A 22360-nucleotide genomic window follows, 5' to 3' on the forward strand; every position below is an offset into this window, starting at 1 on the left:
GGTGAAGAAATGCTATGGCAAGCTAAATCACACCACAAACACTATGTGATGCGAGGCAAAGCTCGGACAGCCCAAACATACTACTGTATTTGGTCCATATAAGCTCTTGTGAAAGGAAAACTTAAATAACTGAGACAAAGTCTTGACTCAGGAGTAACCTACCTGAAGATGATGTCAGCATTGACACCATCATCCTTGTCTGTTGCAGAGACCTGCAGCAGTTGGTGGCCAGGCTGGGAGTAGACAGGAACATCCACAGTGAAGGGGTACTGGGTGAACACAGGCTTGTTATCGTTCACATCGCTGATCGTGATCTGAACTTGGGCCTTCTCAGAGCGCGAGTCATAGCGGCCGCCATCCGTTGCCCGTACCTCAAATGTGTACACATTCTGCTTCTCCCTGTCAAAGTACCTGAGGAAGACATGGATACTTTGAGGATTATGTGGTATGGTGTTAATAATGAGCATTAATGAGGTTAATAATGAGCATCTATTATTATTAATAAAATATTTAATAACAAAGTGTAGCTGCTACACTAGAAGCTACAAATGAAATGCATTAAATTACTCACACTTTACAGGGGTGTGTTACTTTAAATTCAAATGTTAAATCAAACATATACATTTTTTATACAGTATTCTTGAAACCCAATAATTCTAAAACAATAGTAAAGCTTACCCAGCAGTAGTGATGACACCAGTTTCATTGTCTATCTTGAAGAGCCACTGGGTCTCGTTGCTGAGGGAGTAGGTGATACGAGCATTCTCTCCGTGGTCCTCGTCAACTGCCCTTACTGTGAGCACTGTCGTGTCTGGTAGAGCATCCTCCTGTAGTGTGGCTGTGTATCGGTTTTGAGAGAATTTGGGGTCATTGTCATTTTGGTCCTCCACAGTGATGGTGATGTTGCAGATTCCCCGCAGTGCCGATGAGGCTCGGTCCTCTGCTGTGATCACCAGGAAGTACTTGGCATGTGCCTCTCGGTCCAGAGGTCGTGAGGACAACTGCCCGGAGTATGAACCGATGCTGAATTTATTGTTGACGTTACCATCTGTTATGGAGTATCTTACTTTACCGTTGAGCCCGGCATCTCTGTCGGTGGCCAGCACTGTGTGGATGACAGAAAGGTCAGTGTTCTCAGGCACTCGCAAGGGGTAACAGGAATCACGGAATTCTGGTGCATGATCATTGACATCGGTGAGCGTTACCAGAACTGAGGCAGTATCATACTGAGCAGGAAAGGACCCATCACGTACGTACACAGTTAAAGTGTATTGGTCTTTCTCTTCACGGTCCAGTGTGGCCACTGTATGAATGGCTCCATTGGTTGGGTTGATGCGAAACTTGTTGTCACCGATTCCCGCAGGGATGATGTAGGTTAAATTGCTGTTGGTGCCATAGTCTCGGTCTGATGCAGTCACACGGATGACAGATGTGCCAGGTGGAGCTCCCTCAGACACATTGGCACGGTACACTGGCTGACTGAACTTGGGAGGGTTATCATTGACATCTTCAATGAAAACTTCTATGACTTGCATGGCAGAGCGTGGTGGTTGGCCATGGTCACTGGCAGTCACATTAAGGCGGTACTGAGTGGCACGTTCACGATCCAGTGTTTTCACTATACTTAACACTCCTGTTTCATAGTCTAGAGCAAAGCTGCCATCTTCATTACCAGAGCTGACAATGTATGTGACACGGCCATTATCACGGGAGTCTTCATCTGTGGCGATGACATGTAGGACTGGGTAGCCACGAGGCTCGTCTTCCATTATGTCTACTCGACCCCTCGATACAAATTTGGGAGAATTGTCATTATAGTCTTCAATTAGAATTCGACATGTGACGGAGGCCTGACGGCGGCGAGATTCGTCCCGGGGCTGATCGGCAGCCGTCACCACTAGCGTATATTCCCGATGCTCCTCATGGTCCAATGGTGCCATCAGTGTCAGCATCCCAGTCGTTGAGTCCAACTTGAACACCTTTTTGGGTCTCTGTTGAGTCAGCGAGTACTGCACATAGCCGTTGTCACCAGAGTCCAGGTCGGTGGCTGTGAAGTTCCACACAGGCGTACCAATGGCAGTGTTCTCACTGATGGAGAAGATGATGGGATCGTCCTTGAAGATGGGGGACTGATCGTTCTCATCCTGAACTTCTATCTTTACGTTGATGATAGAGCTTTGGGGGTTGGTTGCTGAGGAGTCAACAGCTTTAACCTGCAGCATATACTCGCTAGCCATTTCGTAGTCGACCTGTTTAGCTGTGAACATCTGTCCTGTGGTTTTGTTAATATCGAAAGTGCCATAAGTGTTGCCAGTAAGAATGGTATAAGTGACACGACCATTTTCACCACCATCTCTGTCTACTGCGATGACTGAACCCACTTCCTCGCCCACCTTCACCCCCTCCTTCACCTTGAATACCATGGACGACGCAGGGAAGGTGGGCCGATTGTCGTTCAGATCCAAAACCTCAATCTGTATGACCTTGGTGACGTTCTTGGGCGGATTGCCTTGGTCAGTGGCCAGCACCGTCACACGATACACCTGCTTGACCTCGTGGTCCAAAACCTGTAGAGCAAACAAGCATTCCTTACTCAACAGCAATACCACACATCAATATAAAGCTTACTTTGTTTTCTTTAACTTCTCCTCCTCCACAGTTGCATATAATCATACAGATATCTCGCTCTCTCTGAATATTATGTGTAAATGATTTAAACAAATAAGTTACAAAGTTGTGCGCTCTTGTAATTGAGCAATGCATTCTATAGGACCTACTTAACAATACCAACACTTTAATATTTCTAGTCTTCCACATTTAAAGATAGAGGCAATATAGGTAAGGTGGGAGGGATTCAACATGACATCTGGGGCAAGGAAGGTTTCCCTTTGTCAGGGTCATGAAGCCTGTTAGGCTTATTGAGGTTTCCCTACGCTGTCACTGATTTTCCCCAGGATGCCACAAACAATAGTTACTTCTGGGTAAGTATTTACTGCTTGGTGAACAGAGGCTTCACGTAAAAGGAAATGTGTCGAAAAATTTCTAACCTATAGAAATTGAACTGGGGATCTTTCAATTTTGAACCAACTGTTTTGCAGTGGTGTTTTGATAGATAATCAGGATTTGACAGGGATTTGGACATACAGGGCTTAGCAGGAAATGGGTGAATTAATATACTGTCCTTCAGGGCTTGACAGAACATCAGATTTCTTAGGATTTGATGAACGCACAGCTAATTAGCACAGAGTCCCTACCGTGCCTGTCAGGGGTATGGGAAGTGAACACAACGCACCTACACGGGTGAACAGTACACTAACCTTGGTGGTGGTGATGACACCAGTAGCTGGGTTGATATTGAAGGCGGCATCGTCATCATTGTCATCACTGGTCATGAAGGAGTAGGTGATGGAGGCGTTGTTGCCCTCGTCCCGATCAGTCGCCCGCACCTGTTTATGGGATACCTTAGTTTACCTGAGGGGTTTCATGAAGACCATCTTCTCTACAACATGCCAAATAATGGTGCAATATGCAACCCGTTCTCGCACTTGCGTAGAGTCAATATTGGCTTATTTAATAAGTGCATATGTGACATACTAATTGATTGTGAATATTTTAGTTGGAAATATGACAACTGGGCAGTTAACCAGTTGCAGGGTCGTTCCTGGGCACTTTAAACGAATTACAATGTAGTTACTCTAGCAGTTGGAGAGTTAGAAGTTAGTGAACTGGTTCACTGTTGAGTGTTTGGATCATTTTATGGTAGGTAAGTGATGATTACTAGTTAAGCAAGTACTGTACTAATTTGTTAGACAAATCTGGTTAACATGGAGTTGTTGATGGGTCGTTCCATACTCCCAATGTACATTTGGCTTATTAATAAATCAATCGATTTTTATTTTAAAAATAAACAATAACAAAAATTGAAAATCTTTGCTAGATTAAGCTAAGAAGTACTACATGATGCTTGGAGAATCAGTGCCGCATAAAATAGAAACTTTACGTTCCATGTACAGAGGTCTCTTGAAATGCCAGATTTTTAGTAATGCATGTATCACAACCTGCTACAGTCGCCAGAGAATAAGTTTATTCACTTCAAAAATTGGGGAAAAGTCTAATATTCAGAGTAGAAACCATTAAAAGGAATAAAACCTTGCTAAACATTACAGAAACTAAATAAGATCTTACAAACCAGAAATCACTACACATTGTAGAAGTCAGAGAAGTAATTATTAAAAGAAGGCGCCAATCCGGGAAGACTTAACCAGAGCGAAAACACTAAACGTTGTAATCAAAGATAAAACTATAAAGAGCAAGAGTCTCAATATAGACACCAGAAACGAGACCTCAATATTGAAAGGCGGAAGCCCGGCACTGACCTGCAGGACCTCGGTGCCGGCTGGCTGCTCCTCCCTCACGCTGACGGAGGGCTCCCGAGGCTCGATGAAGGTAGGGGAGTTGTCGTTGACGTCGGTGACCAGGACTCTGACGGTGGCGCGGGCGTGACGCGGCGGCCGCCCCTCATCGTGTACCTCGGCCGTAACTTCGTATACAGCCTTCAGCTCCCGGTCCAGGGCCACCCTGGTCACGATCTCTCCTGCATAAGGGAAATGTAGGGTTAAGGGGGCGGCCCTGAAATCAGAGCATTTACACAGGAAACGAGTTGGAAGATCCCTAAGCCGTCACCTCTACTTCCAACAATTTTCTCTCAGCCACACAATACAGCCACAGAGCACACAGCTACACAAAGATTAATATGCTAGACACGATGCCAGAGAGAGGCTCGTGGACATTATGTTCCCACAAAGAGGACAAATGCAATGCAACATTCACTGAGTTTGAATTAGGACCAACACTGAGCTCTGGACAAAGCTCAGTTATAATAATAATAATAATTAATTTATAAACACAATATTACACAGGATCTGATATCAATATCTATATACAGTAGTAGGTATTTATGTTTTGCATAAAAGTACTAATTATGTGCAGCGCCTCGTTGAACTGCGGAATACCAAGCGATGGAAGCAAATATTATATATATATATATATATATATATATATATATATATATATATATATATATATATATATATATATATAAATATATATATATATATATTTATATATATATATTTATATATATATATAATATATATATATACATTATATATATATATATATATATATAATGTATATATATATATATATATATATATATATATATATATATATATATATATATATACATACATTTCCTACAGTGATACTTAATGCTATAGAGAGCAGACTACTTTACACTCTATAGCTTCTGTGGCAAATGTTGATGTTAATAAGTGTGAACTGTTATAATATTTGATTTACAGCATTTTAAATTAAAAATAATAGCAAACACAATTGGTTTATTTAGTGAGAAGGTTCTATACGAGATTTATGCTATATCTTGAGGAGGAAGGGGGAGGGGGTGAGTGTGTCACCCATAAGTGTGGTTACAGTTACAGCTGGTGTTCTTTCGTGTTCCCCCTTTAGTATCTTGTATGTCGTTACCATGTCCGCCCTACTCCTCCTTTCCTCCAGTGAAGTGAGATCCAGTTTCCTCATAGCTTTCTTCATAGCTCAGGAACGAGTCTTGTTGCATATTGTGCTTCTTTATGTAGAGGTCCCATGCCGGGGCAGCATACTCGATAACGGGTCTCACAAAGGACGTGTACAGCGCTCGGAAGTGACCTTTGTTCCGGTTCCTGAAGGATAACAGACCTTTGCCAGTATGGCACATGCTTCTGGCAGTGATGGTGTCCAGACACGTGGTGTGGATGTCCCACAGGCTATGGCACGTGGTGTGGATGTCCCACAGGCTAGGACACGTGGTGTGGATGTCCCACAGGCTAGAACACGTGGTGTGGATGTCCCACAGGCTAGGACACGTGGTGTGGATGTCCCACAGGCTAGGACACGTGGCGTGGATGTCCCACAGGCTAGGACACGTGGCGTGGATGTCCCACAGGCTAGGACACGTGGCGTGGATGTCCCACGGGCTATGGCACGTAGTGTGGATGTCTCACAGACTAGGACACGTCGTGTGGATGTCCTACGAGGTTCGGAAACGTGGTATTAAATGAATCAGGCGGGACGGCTCTCTGAAGCGACCACAAGAAACTGAACTCCGCTATTGGGACATCACCCCTTCATCCCCAACCGTGGCTGTAATTCCCTTTGGAGGACTCCCTCCCTCCTTCACTCCCTTTCCCCCCTCCATGTATGACGTACCCCCCTCCTCCATCACCCCTCCCGAGCGCTGGACACCCAGCCGTCCTCCCCACCCTCCCCGACCCCTCCAAGACCACCCCTTCCCCCTCCAACAACTCCGCGCCCCCCTGCGGTGCGTAGTGGTGATAACATCGCCGCTAATATCAGACAAATCATGACCAGTGGGGCGCCATCCCACTCTTGTCGTAAAGCCAATCACAGCCTGCCACACCCGTCATTCAGTCAATTACAGCCTGCCACACCCGTCATTCAGTCATTTACAGCCTGCCACACCCGTCATTCAGCCAATCACAGCCTGCCACACCCGTCATTCAGTCAATCACAGCCTGCCACACCCGTCATTCAGCCAATCACAGCCTGCCACACCCGTCATTCAGTCATTTACAGCCTGCCACACCCGTCATTCAGCCAATCACAGCCTGCCACACCCGTCATTCAGTCAATCACAGCCTGCCACACCCGTCATTCAGCCAATCACAGCCTGCCACACCCGTCATTCAGCCAATCACAGCCTGCCACACCCGTCATTCAGTCAATTACAGCCTGCCACACCCGTCATTCAGCCAATCACAGCCTGCCACACCCGTCATTCAGCCAATCACAGCCTGCCACACCCGTCATTCAGCCAATTACACCCTGCCACACCCGTCATTCAGCCAATCACAGCCTGCCACACCCGTTATTCAGCCAATCACAACCTGCCACACCCATCATTCAGTCAATTACAGCCTGCCACACCCGTCATTCAGCCAATCACAGCCTGCCACACCCGTCATTCAGCCAATCACAGCCTGCCACACCCGTCATTCAGCCAATCACAGCCTGCCACACCCGTCATTCACCCAATCACAGCCTGCCACACCCGTCATTCAGCCAATCACAGCCTGCCACACCCGTCATTCGGCCAGTCACAGCCTGCCACACCCGCCATTCACATACTCCCACACCTGCGATACATACAATCACTCCTACTGGCCAGACTCCACTAAATCCTGAAGATATAAGGAATGAGTTGGCCACACCTTCACACGATGATGGGAACCTTACCTTGAGGTGTTTCCGGGGCTTAGTGTCCCCGCGGCCCGGTCGTCAACCAGGGCCTCCTGGTTGCTGGACTGATCAACCAGGCTGTTGGACGCGGCTGCTCGCAGCCTGACGTATGAGTCACAGCCTGGTTGATCAGGTATCCTTTGGAGGTGCTTATCCTAGGGAACATGGATGTTGGTGCTTCAGATTCAGCTCCTCAGAACAAACAGTTCCAAGTAGCACGGGCTATGGTGAGCCCGTAATAAGGAACACGGAGGATAACTGGACTAATAAGCAAACTAATAAAAAGGTGAAGTGAGAGGTCTGTCTCAGTAGAGGTCAGAGGTGTTCGCAATTAATGAACATTCGAGCCTCCAAAATATCACCATCATCATCTTATGGTGATGGTGAAGGGGGGGGGGGGGGGGGAAGAGGGGATTCCTGGCACGGTGAATTCAGTCATCTCCCTCCCCCCATGTCTTCCATCTCCAAATTTTATCTTACTTAACCCGTACCTTCTTCCATTCCTCTCACACTAAATTCTTTGTCCACCTCCTCCTCCTCCTCCTCCTCCCTCCTCTCCTTATTCTTGAGGAAGGTGATGAGTCACTCAGCAGCTGTAGGGGGCTCCATCCCTCCCTCCCTCCCTGTCCTAGTTGTGGCCACCACCATCTCTGCCACCCACGCCGCCCCCACCACCACCACCACCACCACCACCATCTCTACCACCACCACCACCACCACCACCACCACCTCTGCCACCCACGCCGCCCACCACCACCACCACCACCACCATCTCTGCCACCCACGCCGCCACCACCACCACCACCACCACCATCTCTGCCACCCACGCCACCACCACCACCACCACCACCACCATCTCTGCCACCCACGCCGCCCACCACCACCACTGCCACCCACGCCGCCCACCACCACCACCACCATCTCTGCCACCCACGCCACCACCACCACCACCACCACCACCACCACCATCTCTGCCACCCACGCCGCCCACCACCACCACTGCCACCCACGCCGCCCACCACCACCACTGCCACCCACGCCGCCCACCACCACCACCACCATCTCTGCCACCCACGCCGCCACCACCACCATCTCTGTCACCCACGCCGCCACCACCACCACCACCATCTCACCACCCACGCCGCCACCACCACCACCACCCATCTCACCACCCACGCCGCCACCACCACCACCACCATCTTTACCACCCACGCCACCACCACCACCACACCCATCTCACCACCCACGCCGCCACCACCACCACCATCTCACCACCCACGCCGCCCGCCACCACCACCACCATCTCACCACCCACGCCGCCACCACCACCACCATCTCTACCACCCACGCCGCCCGCCACCACCACCACCATCTCTCCCACCCACGCCGCCCACCACCACCACCATCTCTGCCACCCACGCCGCCCACCACCACCACCATCTCTACCACCAACGCCGCCACCACCACCATCTCTGCCACCCACGCCGCCACCACCACCACCACCATCTCTGCCACCCACGCCGCCCACCACCACCACCATCTCTACCACCAACGCCGCCACCACCACCATCTCTGCCACCCACGCCGCCACCACAACCACCACCACCACCATCTCTACCACCCACGCCGCCACCACAACCACCACCACCACCATCTCTACCACCCACGCCGCCCACCACCACCACCACCACCATCTCCCTCTCACCAACATTCCAGCCCAAGACAGTCAAGGAAATAAAAAAAAACGACTTAAGAATATTGGTAGAATAATTCCCAATACACAGAACAGGTATAAGACCAGTCAGGACATAATGTTGTTAATAACAGGTCTGCCTCAGCAGCCTCCCCCCCCCCCCTTCACTAAGGTGTAAGGGCTAAAAATTGACTTCCACTAACGACATCAACAAACCCATCGTTACCAAATATAATCAAACATCTGCGTCATTATCAAATGTTCTCAAACATCATACAAAGTCATTGTTCGGATTCCTGAACATGCTAAAAATATGTACACAATCTTCGGATATGTTCCTGTGCTCTATATATATAATTATTATATATTATAAATATAACTATTTTAATTACAAAGACTTAAATTGAAACACAAACTGAAGACTTGAAATGGTTTTTTAATTACCTGTGATGATTTCGAGAGCTCTTCCCTCCTGGCAATTAAGAATAATAAACAAAATAATAATATATTGAAGCAAAAGTACAAACATAGGAGACAAGAAAATTGTAATTATTTGGTGTGTGAAGCTGTTTATCTTCGTGGACCGAAGGCCCCACACAACCATCACAGTCAGGCTGATCCGCTGACTCCAGGAGAACCAGTGTCCACAGTTCTCTCTGGAAGGCTTCTTTGTTTTGTTTACACTATGTTCTGTAACGGTGTTTAAGCGCCCTGTCATTAGATGTATCTGACACCTCTTACCATCTCTCTCACTCCATAATGTAATGTTATTGTACAGGTTTGGGACCCGTCCTTCCAGCGTATGCCATGTGTATATTGTCATGTATCTCTCACTAGATGGTTCAGGGCAGGGACGGACAGGGTAGGGAGGGCCAGGGTAGGGAGGGCCAGGGTAGGGCGGGTTAGGGTAGGGTGGGCCAGGACAGGGTAGGGAGGGCCAGGACAGGGAGGGCCAGGGTAGGGAGTGCCAGGGCAGAGAGGGCCAGGGCAAGGTGTCAGGGAGTGCCAGGGTAGGGAGTGCCAGGACAGGGAGTGCCAGGGTAGGGAGTGCCAGGGCAGAGAGGGCCAGGGCAAGGTGTCAGGGAGTGCCAGGGTAGGGAGTGCCAGGACAGGGAGTGCCAGGGTAGGGAGTGCCAGGACAGGGAGTGCCAGGGTAGGGAGTGCCAGGACAGGGAGTGCCAGGGTAGGGAGTGCCAGGACAGGGAGTGCCAGGGTAGGGTGGGCCAGGACAGGGAGGGCCAGGGTAGGGAGGGTTCGGGTAGGGAGTGCCAGGGCAGGAAGGGCCAGGGCAGGAAGGGTTAGGGTAGGGAGTGCCAGGACAGGGAGTGCCAGGGTAGGGAGTGCCAGGGTAGGGAGTGCCAGGATAGGGAGTGCCAGACCAAGACTGACTGGACTAAGGGTCACACCCTCTACAGCTCACATACAATACTTGTATTGGACGGTAAACCTCAATAATGACAACAATGGCAGTAATGATAAATAATTATTTGAATTATTATAATTAAACTTAATATAATAATTATCACTAATAACATTATTATTTAATACAAGCAATTTCTTTCGGGAGGTAGATACCCCTATGTGCCTTTTGGGTAGGCCTATAGGGTGGCCTACCCAAAATGGGGCTTTTGGGAAGGCCCCATTTGTTGGTTTATGGGGGGGGGGGGGATGGGGGGGGGGATGACACCAACAAATGGGGGGGGGATGATCGGTTTTCATCTCCCATGAAAATCGGTTGACAAACTTGCAGACACTCGGGCATACGGACAGAGAGAGACAGAGAGAGAGAGAGACAGAGGGAGAGAGAGACAGGAGACTTACCAGTGACGGGGTTGATCTGGAAGGAGCCGTCGGAGGGCGTGAGGGAGAACCTGAGGGAGGCGTTGTTCCCCAGGTCCCTGTCTTCGGCCAGCACCCTCCCCACCACCGCCCCGGAGTCCAGGTTCTCCTCCACCGTGAACTCGTACACCTGTCACAGGTAACACACAGGGTCAACAACACACAGGTAACACACAGGGTCAACACACACACAGGGTCAACACACACACAGGGTCAACAACACGAAGCCTACATTTGGACACATCCACCTACACAAAATTGTCCATCTGAATGAGTTTTGTTCTGAAACTCGTTGACGATACGAAACTGTAGCAAACATATAGTCATGATATTATGGTTAGAAAATGGATTAGGAGCTTTGACAACAGAGGTTAGCAAAGAGAAGAGAACAAAATAAAAATAAAATAAAATAAAATAAGAAAATAGAAAGAAGAGAGAAGAGAAGAGAAAAGAGAAGAGGGGTTAAGTATTTAGATTACTGTACAAGGAAAGTAGTCAAGAGGAATGGTGTGGAAGTACCCAGCTAGTGAACTAACCTTGAGGGTAGTGAACTAACCCGCTGAAGATGGAAGGAATACAATGTCTAAAGCACGCACCACTTCTCTAAAGCAGGCACCACCTCTATAAAGCAGGCACCACCTCTATAAAGCAGGCACCACCTCTATAAAGCAGGCACCACCTCTATAAAGCAGGCACCACCTCTATAAATCAAGCACCACCTCTATAAAGCAGGCACCACTTCTCTAAAGCAGGCACCACCTCTATAAAGCAGGCACCACCTCTATAAATCAGGCACCACCTCTATAAATCAGGCACCACCTCTATAAAGCAGGCACCACTTCTCTAAAGCAGGCACCACCTCTATAAATCAGGCACCACCTCTATAAAGCAGGCACCACTTCTCTAAAGCAGGCACCACCTCTATAAAGCAGGCACCACTTCTCTAAAGCAGGCACCACCTCTATAAAGCAGGCACCACCTCTCTAAAGCAGGCACCACCTCTCTAAAGCAGGCACCACCTCTATAAAGCAGGCACCACCTCTATAAAGCAGGCACCACCTCTATAAAGCAGGCACCACCTGTCTAAAGGAGACTATACATGCAGGACGAGGCAGAACTCTACCTATCTGCCTGAGGGACAGGAACCAAGAGAGAGAGAGAGGGGTCGGAAGTCGCGTACCTGTCTGGAGAAGGCCGGGGTGTTGTCGTTGGCATCGAGGACGTTGATGGTGACGGTGGTGGAGGCGGTGGAGACAGGCGTCCCGTTGTCCGTGGCTACCACCGTCAACACGTACCGGTCCCGGGTCTCCCGGTCCAACACCTAGACACACAAACGCTCCGTGAGAAGCTGACAAAACAGCATTCACTTACACAAAATCTTTCCCGATTCTTTCTTTCAGTATGCAGGAGGCCTGGTCGAGGACCGGGCCGCCCGGGGACGTTGAGCCCGAAATCACAGCAAGGTGTCTATTCCAACACCTGGTACTGATACCATTATATCTTGACAACAAGTTCACATAATTTCTTAACGTTTAATCGTTTAAAATTTAATTCTTCAACTCGTCTCAGAATAGCAGAAGATTCCAACAACAAGAATTATGCTTGTTCATTAGGGTTCACTAGAAAGCCCCACCAATTAGAATAGTTTTTAGCTCCTCTCGCCATATATAGTTCAGGAACACTTAAAAATATTGTCAAGAGACTAGGAACAGTTACCAAACCTCAGCTAATACGCAGGCGATGAGCCACAATAACGTGGCTGAAGTATATTGACCAGACCACACACTTGAAAGTAAAGGGACGACTACGTTTCAGTCCGTCCTGGACCATTCTCAATCGACTTGAGAATGGTCCAGGACGGACCGAAACGTCGTCGTCCCTTCACTTTCTAGTGTGTGGTCTGGTCAACTCAGCTAATACCAACCTCCTTCAGGTAGAGAGAGCCGGAGTTTGGGAAGATCCCGAAGACATTCTCAAATTCCTTCTCTCTGATGGTGTAGGTGAGCCTGGCGTTGTTGCCCGTGTCCAGGTCGAGAGCTGTCACCTGCAGGAACTGGGAGTTGGCCGGCAGCGACTCCAGCACGCTCACCACGTACGAGGTCTTGTCGAAGACCGGCGGGTTGTCGTTGACGTCCTGCACCTCCAGGTTCACCGTCAGGTTGGAGGAGAGACGAGGGTCGCCCTTGTCCTGCGCCCCGATCACTAGCGTGTATTTCTGCACGTCTTCATAGTCCAGTTCCTCCGCCAGCATCAGAATACCTTGATTCTGTGGGGATACGTGCATCAGTGATGAGTAACTGTGGGTATACGTGCATCACTGATGAGTAACTGTGGGTATACGTGCATCAGTGATGAGTAACTGTGGGTATACGTGCATCAGTGATGAGTAACTGTGGGTATACGTGCATCACTGATGAGTAACTGTGGGGATACGTGCATCAGTGATGAGTAACTGTGGGTATACGTGCATCACTGATGAGTATCTGTGGGTATACGTGCATCAGTGATGAGTAACTGTGGGTATACGTGCATCACTGATGAGTAACTGTGTGTGTGTGACTCACCGCAGATGTAGACTGCCTTGTATAGACTCTGATGTGGGCCACTTCTTGAACCACTTGTAGTATGAAAAGACTAATTATATTATATATATATATATATATATATATATATATATATATATATATATATATATTCAAATCGTGTAACTAGTTTCACAAGATTATTACTTAGCTAAATGAACTGTGGGGTTCAGTTCCAGAACCTATCATATGTGCCTATGTACCTTTTCCACACACTAACGGGAGTGCATAATAAATTACTAAAATGAAGATGAGTCAGTCACATAATAAAAAGGTTCTGTCTCTTGTTATTGAAAGTTCCGTTTATTTATAAAGAAATAATCATGGGAAATCCATAGGAGCCGTTGTGAGGGATCGAACCTATGCGGTGGGTGTTCTTAGACACACGCCCTAGCCAACTAGGCCACGACATAGTCAAAAGAATTGCAACCCGGAGTTCTACTCTCTTCCTCATCACCGCTCCAATGGATTTTCCCATTGATGCATCACGTAAGTGTGTGATTACTCTGTGTAATATATAATCATTTCTATAAACCTCATTACATTCAGACATGTGTGAAAGAATTTTCATACTAATTCTTTAGATACAACAATAAATGGGTCTGAGTATAAACTTGATTCTGTAATTATTGTACTTGCAAGTGATCCCACTTAACCTTATCTGCGAGTAACATTACGTTGGCATTCTGGATTGATCCAGGTTCTAACCAAATCTAAACACATTTACATAAAATAAAATAAACACATTTACAGCACTCAACGCTATAGCCAGCTGTTCTAAACGGCTTGTAAACTGTAAAAAAAAATCGTCGTACTAGAAAATGGAATCGACTAGAGAAAATAACGTACTATCCCGTTTTCTTAGGAGGCCGGGGGTGACTCCCGCTTTGAATTAGGAAGCCGGGGGTGATTCGCCAGCTTACCTCGTCTATGAGAAACATTCCCCCTGGGTTCTGGACGAGGCTGTAGGTGACGACGCCGTTGTCACCAGAGTCGTGGTCGGTGGCGTGAGCAGCGTAGATGGCCTCGTTGAGGACCGCGTTCTCCCGCACAGAGATCTTCACAGAATGAACGTCGAACTCCGGCGCATTGTCGTTCACGTCGTAAATACTGATGTTGACCTGCCGTGGAGATCACAAGAGAGTTAAGAGTATGTTTGGTGTATTGTATCCAGTCACTGTCACAAAATGAAATTTGGAAAGTGAGTTATGATGATTTTATCGATTCGTTCAAGAAGATATTAATTTATTTTTCATCACAGAAACATAATAATGATAATGCAAGTCTTTATCAAGACTGCGGATAGTGTGGTTACTGCCCTGGGTGTATGTGTGTGTGTGTGTGTGGTTACTGCCCTGCGTGTATGTGTGTGTGTGTGTGTGTGTGTGTGTGTGTGTACTGACCTGGGTGTGTGTGTGTGTGTGTGTGTGTGTGTACTGACCTGGGTGTGTGTGTGTGTGTGTGTGTGTGTGTGTGTGTGTGTGTGTGTGTGTGTGTGTGTGTGTGTGTGTGTGTGTGTGTGTGTGTGTGTGTGTGCGCGCGCGCGCGTGTGTGGGTACTGACCTGGGTGTGGCCGTAGGTGGGTGGGTTCCCCGCGGTAGCCAACACATTGAGAAGGACAAAGGGGTGAGACTCATGGTCGAGGGACGAGGCTGTACTCAGCATGCCACTCAGACTGTCTATGCTGAAGTACCCGTTGGGGTCGCCAGAGTATATGTTGTAGCGCACCTCCCCTCCTCCTGCAGAAGTGATGCGTACACTCTTACTCTCGGCTGGTTTAGTAGGAATTTTGATTAAAATGATGACAAAAAGGCAGTTAAGTCTACTCCTAGCAACAAGTTCCTTGGTTAAGTCTTACGTTTTCTATTACACGTCTCATGGCATACTACAATAAAAATGTCTTCATCATTCATCCCCCCCCCCCTCCACCAGTCTCCGCTTTCTATGAGCTGCAATTTGATTTCTTCGCCTGCTTCTCACACTTCAATCTCATTCCAGTCATCATCAGTTTGTCATATAAATCCCACTCACCCCTCTCCTCCTGGTACCCGTTCGTCGTCCGACGCCTACTTACCCCTGCCGCTGGAGGTGGCGGTGACAGTGCCGACGACGGAGCCCTGGGGGACGCTCTCGTTGGCGCCGAAGGTATAACGAGGCTTCTCGAAGATGGGCGGCTCCTGGTTGGTGTCGATGACCGAGATGGCAACCTCTGCGTCCACCACAGACCTGTCACAAGCACAAGGATCATTGTTTGATGACGGACCTGGAGGCCGTCTGGTCGACGACCGGGCAGCGGGCCCGCTAAGCCCCGGAAGCACCTCAAAGTAACCTCAAGGGACCTACCCTCAAGAGACTCTCTACAGTCGAAGTCATCATTTGAGATTCTCTATAGATGAGGTTATCATCCCAGGATTCCTTCTCTCTATATACGAGGCAATCATTAAATAGTTACTTCATCATACGAGGTTATTATTTTACCCTGAAGTTTCATCTTTACTGAGCCGTAAATGTCTTCTAGACTCTCTCTAGCATTTAACCAATTTATAAAGAATAACAAGGAAACACTTAATTGGCATATATCCATTACAACAAACACCTTCAATGTCCCACAGAGCCATAATCCAAAACTATATATTATATATATATATATATATATATATATATATATATATATATATATATATATATATATATATATATATATATATATATATATATATATGCATGCCAGTGTCAGACCACGAAGGAAGAATTGAAACAGGAAATTCCTGTTTCAATTCTTCCTTCGTGGAAGGAAGTGTGAGAGTTCGAATCCTCCTCATGGCTCCTACTGATTTTCTCATTATTATTATTATTATTATTATTGCTATTATTATTATTAGTCCTAGTAGTATTAGTCGTAGCAGTGTTAGTCATAGTAGTGTTAGTCATAGTAGTGTTAGTCGTAGCAGTGTTAGTCGTAGCAGTGTTAGTCGTAGCAGTGTTAGTCGTAGCAGTGTTAGTCATAGTAGTGTTAGTCGTAGCAGTGTTAGTCGTAGCAGTGTCAGTCGTAGCAGTGTTAGTCGTAGCAGTGTTAGTCGTAGCAGTGTTAGTCGTAGCAGTGTTAGTCGTAGCAGTGTTAGTCGTAGCAGTGTTAGTCGTAGCAGTGTTAGTCGTAGCAGTGTTAGTCGTAGCAGTGTTAGTCATAGCAGTGTTAGTCGTAGTAGTGTTAGTCGTAGCAGTGTTAGTCGTAGCAGTGTTAGTCGTAGCAGTGTTAGTCGTAGCAGTGTTAGTCGTAGCAGTGTTAGTCGTAGCAGTGTTAGTCGTAGCAGTGTTAGTCGTAGCAGTGTTAGTCGTAGCAGTGTTAGTCGTAGCAGTGTTAGTCGTAGCAGTGTTAGTCGTAGCAGTGTTAGTCATAGTAGTGTTAGTCGTAGTAGTGTTAGTCGTAGCAGTGTTAGTCGTAGTAGTGTTAGTCGTAGCAGTGTTAGTCGTAGCAGTGTTAGTCGTAGCAGTGTTAGTCGTAGCAGTGTTAGTCGTAGCAGTGTTAGTCGTAGCAGTGTTAGTCGTAGCAGTGTTAGTCGTAGCAGTATTAGTCGTAGCAGTATTAGTCGTAGTAATAGTAGTAGTAGTAATAGTAGTAGTAGCAGTAGTAGTGGTAGTCATACCTGAGGCCAGCACCGTCGCGGGCCGACACGTTAATGTGGTACATGGGGGTGGCCTTGGAGAGAGGTTCGTTGACGAAGATCTCCCCGGTCTTGCCGTTGATGCGGAAGATTCCAGCGTCGTTGCCTCCCACGATCTCGTACGTCACCTGCAGGTACCCACAGCGCATGCGTTAACACATTACTCCTCCGCATCTACACCTTGACAGCTAAACCGGGCCCCTAGTGCTTCTAAGACCCCACCCAACATCTACGCTCCTATGCACCTACACATAAGACACCAGCCCCCTACACCTATACTTAATACACCAGTATGTTCTTATACCTATATCTATATGTAGGTGGATAATTTACAGTCTATGGATAGTGGATATTCTACCCGTCACTATTATAGATCTACTCTTTATATGTACATAATAATTAATATATCTAGAAAAAATATACATACTGAATGGTTGTCCCTATAAAGTGTTACGAAAAGTTACTACAATGAAAATTAAAACATAAAAAAAACAAAATTAACTTAATTTGTCATTATTTCTTAGATGTAGAAGTTTTGTCAATTTTCAAAATTTTTAAGTCCAATACTTTTACAAAAATTTTACGAAAAAAAACGGGGGAAAAAGATCAGATTCGATAGATTTCTATTTTCGAATGATCATATTAGGGTCAACTCGAAGATGAACTCTTAACATTCAGTAATGAAGACATTATTATCTGAGGACAACATGATTGTACAAAAAGATGTTCGGCACTATTTGGCCACGAAAATAAAATGTATTGAACTTGCCTGTCCGTAGATGCCGGCGTCCTTGTCCGTGGCGACGACGACCACGACGGGGGAGGAGGAGGACTTGTGCTGCTCGCGGAGGGAGACATTGTACTGCTGGGGGTAGAAGGTGGGTCTGTTGTCGTTCACATCCAGCAGCTGGATCTTGACAGCGGCGGTGGTGCTCAAGCCGCCTGAAACACAGCACGACACCACTCTCAGCACCTCTAATACACCACGACACTTCCAAACATGTGTAGGGGGGGACTTTACGCACTCCTGCGCCAGGGACCCCTAACGCAGGCATGCGCGAGAGATGCTATGGACTTGTCGTGCACGGGAGGGGGAAGTTGGGGGTTAGGGGGGGATGCTACCAACACGTTCACAACGACATGGTCCCCTATCACACCCAGGGACGAGCCCCTGGCCAAGAGAACAAGTTGACGTAACTGCACTCCTGTACAAGGACCAGGGGCCAGATTCACGAAGCAGTTACGCAAGTACTTACGAACGTGTATATCTTTCCTCGATCTTTAACGGCTTTGGTTACATTTATTAAACAGTTTACAAGCATGAAAACCTGTCAATCAACTGTTGTTATTGTTATAAACAGCCTCCCGGTGCTTCGGAGTTCATTAACTGTTTAATAATTGTAAACAAAGCCGCCAAAGATTGAGAAAAGATGTACAGGTTCGTAAGTGCTTGCGTAAGTGCTTTCGTGAATCTGGCCCCTGGACTTGACTAATCCCTGAAAGTGTCAATATTTCGGGCTTTTAATTTCCCTAAACCACCGTAATGATTACGCCGGGGCCGATCGCGTTAACACCATGATGCGTTCAGCAAGAGGACAGGTTGTCGGAGTGACAAAAAACAAATGAAAGTATTCAAATGGAGGGGGAAAAATGGCGGCAAGTGTGACGACAACAATGAGGAGCCACAACTAATTGGGGTTGAATACTAACCAGCGACCCGTGCCTCTGGCCGTCAACCATACAAACCAACAACAGCCAAGTTTCGCGCGTTTTTCCCGTTAAGATACGCTGGATCGGTTCTGGTCCGGTTAATTAGATTAGACAGTTCTGCTTCCGGTAACAGAAAGCGTCGAGCATCTGGCAGCTTAGCCAGTGACGTCACCAAGTACCGCCAGCTGACTGGGGTGTTGAGCAATAGGCCTATCATCATCTCTAAGCTCTATTAAGCTTACTCACACAACAGTACACCGATATGCAGTGTTTTAAACCTAAACACGCTTGTGTGTGTTAGTACCGACTTATCCCTCCATACTTCTCCGTCTACCACCACCCTTGAGCCTAGCCTCTCTGTCTAGCTCTCAGACTACGCCTTTCGGTGTATATATCCATATGCTCTGTTTGTACAGATTACTTTGCAAATTTAGAAGGTTCCGTTATCCTTTACGGAAATAAACCGGTGTCCCACGGGCCTACATCAAAATAAACCGGTGTCTAATGGGTAGGGCGCTGTCGGGAGAAAGCGCCAAGCCATTACGACTATATAGTACTATATAGCAAAGACTCGGAAACGACGTAGTTAACAGGTTGGACAGTGTAGTTAACAGAGCCGCCAACTACCGTATGAGCAGCAAAACACTTGGGTCGTACAGGCCCCTACCCTGGCACCCTGGCAGTTACAGGCAGCGGAGTGGTCACCCTCCTGACGACTCTCTAAGAGCTATCGAGTGGAATCACTGCAACTCAAGAAGGCTTCAAGAGAACACATGTCGCACAGAAAATGGACTTGATGGGGCAGGACCAGCTGTTTAGAAATATAATCTGCGACCGCGCCAAAGTATTCTGGGATTAGGTACACACGCGCCACCTATCCATCTAACCCAACCCCCAACTCTGCAGGTGGTGTTGTGCCTTATACAGGTTCACAGGGTTATGTGGCGGTATTCTATCAGTGGCAGACGCCATATTCATCTGCCTAGTCAAACAGTGTGCCGACATGAGCAGCCAATCCATTAGCATAATGCCTGCCAACGTAAGAGGCTTCATTACCGAAATTTGCGAGCTCACGTGCAGTTCCGTAAATACTCATCGTCCTGATATGGGCGTTGTATTGAACACATTTCTGGACAGTATGCCTGGTAACTTTGACAAGACAGTAGGCTATCATTGATGGATAGCCTCACAGCGGTCATCGCCACGGCGGTGGTGCTGTGTGTGCTGTAGGCATGCCCAGCCCTCTGATGTGGCTGTCTCTGAATCTCAGAACCTCCATACAAGCTGGTAAGATATCCAGACCTCAAAGGCAAGCTGCAGACAAGATCAACATCTTGGAACAGAGATGTTGTAACACTTGGAACAGTCTTATTATTGATGCAACTCATATTTACATATTGACAGTTTTTGGGTTCTAGATTTGTTTATGTCTCTCGGCCCGACTCTGTTGAGTCCAGCTGGTGTAACTTCGTGCACTCAAGACTGCACTTGCAACACAAGGCGTCAGCCATCAACAGTCTCAAGCTGGCTGTTCCACTCTCAAGAACCACTCCATCAGCTGTCATTAATTCCTTGGCTGATTCGCATTTCGAACATGTTCTCTCAACAAGTAAATATTTATGAACTCGAGTCGACCTGACCATTTGAGGACTCTGGTACACAGTAGACATCAGCTTCATCTTATCGCTAATATAATTGCAACTTAATATTAAATAAAGTTTATAACTAATGACACAAACTAGTAAACTCGTGAAAAAAATAAGTTTCTAATGACCTGATGTAGGAAAACAGGTACTCACCTAAGTGTACTTGCGGGGGTTGAGCTCTGGCTCTTTGGTTCCGCCTCTCAACCGTCAATCAACTGATGATTGACGGTGGAACGGAACGGAGGTGGAACGTATTGTGCACATTGACGAACACCAATGCTAATCCAATTGAATCTTTGTCTTTATTAACAAATACATACAAAGGAATGACAGAGAGATGAATTATCAAGGGTAAAGCGCCAAGCCAATACGACTATATAGCACTGGGAAGAGGTCAGGATAAGGATTTGGGATGGGACGGGGGGAAAGGAATGGTGCCCAACCACTTGGAGGATTGAAGCCCGATCTGCAAGAAGCGAGACCGTCGTTCTACCGTCCAACCCAAGTGGTTGGACAGGAGTGGCAGAGAGGGGGAGAAGCTGTGGCAGCACCTCACCTCTATCCGTGGCGACGACGGGGAACTCGTAGACAGATCTGGTCTCGTGGTCCAGCTGGCCGGAGATGCAGATGTCGCCCGTCACAGGTCTGATCTCGAACTCCTTGAAGCGCTTGAAGCCGTCGCCTATAGTGTAGTTGACCATGGCGTTCACTCCGCAGTCCGGGTCCGTCGCCGACACCTGTCGAGAGGCTCAGAGTTACCACCTGCATCTTAACTTACAGTTTAAAACGAGTTTTAGAGTGATATATATATTTTGGGTTCATTACCACACCTCATTGAACAAACTTAATCTTATGGGTTTCACGGGACTTCCTTCCGTTGTGCCGAGTACTCAAGGTGGTGGGTTATACACACATACCTGTACCCAGGCCTCCCCAGACCTGTACCCAGGCCTCCCCACACCTGTACCAAGGCCTCCCCACACCTGTATCAAGGCCTCCACGCTACCAACATCTCCTCTTACTTAGGTTTGGCTGTCGACCCCTTGCAGCTACTCCTTCAAGTTAGACAGCTCCTACAGGCTGCTTCCTGTGTGTGTGTGTGTGTGTGTGTGTGTGTGTGTGTGTGTGTGTGTGTGTGTGTGTGTGTGTGTGTGTGTCTTAAGAGATAAATATATGTAGTAGACATAATAGAGGAAAAATAAATTGGCTAGAAAGGCGGGATCCAAGCATAAACACACACCCGTTGATTGACAGTTGAGAGGCGGGACCAAAGAGCCAAAGCTCAACCCCTCCGCAAGCACAACTAGGTGAGTACACACACACACACACACACACACACACACACACACACACACACACACACACACACACGAACAAACATATATAAATGCAGACATGCAGAAAGACACATGTCTTCAAACATGAGCACGGATTTAATCTCAGAAACCATGTTTGACAAACGTATTGCAGCTCAACAATAAGAAGGCACAAAGCCAACAGGAGAGAGGGATGGGTAGACTGCATATTCCTCGACTGTCAGAAATCATTTGATACTGTCCCCCACAAAAGATTTCTACGTAAGCTGGTGAAGTAGGCCGGTGTATGCAGGAGGTAAGCCTCAAGGTAGGTGCGAGAGCTACATAGAGCGCAGAGCGCAGAAATCAGAGCAGGGAGGTGTTACCAACAGAGCGCAGACATCAGAGCAGGGAGGTGTTACCAGCAGAGCGCAGACAATCAGAGCAGGGAGGTGTTACCAACAGAGCGCAGACATCAGAGCAGGGAGGTGTTACCAACAGAGCGCAGACATCAGAGCAGGGAGGTGTTACCAACAGAGCGCAGACATCAGAGCAGGGAGGTGTTACCAACAGAGCGCAGACATCAGAGCAGGGAGGTGTTACCAACAGAGCGCAGACA

General features: G+C 47.4%; 1 protein-coding gene across 1 annotated transcript in view; it reads right to left on the bottom strand.

Annotated features, from left to right (window-relative positions):
- The window catches only part of LOC123768372 (dachsous cadherin-related 1), a 31264-nt gene extending 10085 nt beyond the window's left edge, over positions 1–21179 (bottom strand). The window contains exons 1-13 of the mRNA XM_045758827.2: positions 21003–21179; positions 17860–18032; positions 17073–17218; positions 15503–15654; positions 14992–15167; positions 14352–14549; positions 12771–13112; positions 12027–12167; positions 10829–10976; positions 4377–4594; positions 3318–3446; positions 679–2567; positions 163–411 (exon numbers count right to left, since the gene is read on the bottom strand). Coding sequence (XP_045614783.2) covers positions 163–411; positions 679–2567; positions 3318–3446; positions 4377–4594; positions 10829–10976; positions 12027–12167; positions 12771–13112; positions 14352–14549; positions 14992–15167; positions 15503–15654; positions 17073–17218; positions 17860–18032; positions 21003–21147 — 4106 coding nt within the window. The 5' untranslated portion in view covers positions 21148–21179. The remainder of the gene's footprint in view (positions 1–162; positions 412–678; positions 2568–3317; positions 3447–4376; positions 4595–10828; positions 10977–12026; positions 12168–12770; positions 13113–14351; positions 14550–14991; positions 15168–15502; positions 15655–17072; positions 17219–17859; positions 18033–21002) is intronic.
- Between the last annotated feature and the right edge of the window lie 1181 nt (positions 21180–22360).

The sequence above is a fragment of the Procambarus clarkii genome, chromosome 35, assembly GCF_040958095.1.
Source record: "Procambarus clarkii isolate CNS0578487 chromosome 35, FALCON_Pclarkii_2.0, whole genome shotgun sequence".
In the NCBI taxonomy this organism is placed as follows: Eukaryota; Metazoa; Arthropoda; class Malacostraca; order Decapoda; family Cambaridae; genus Procambarus; species Procambarus clarkii.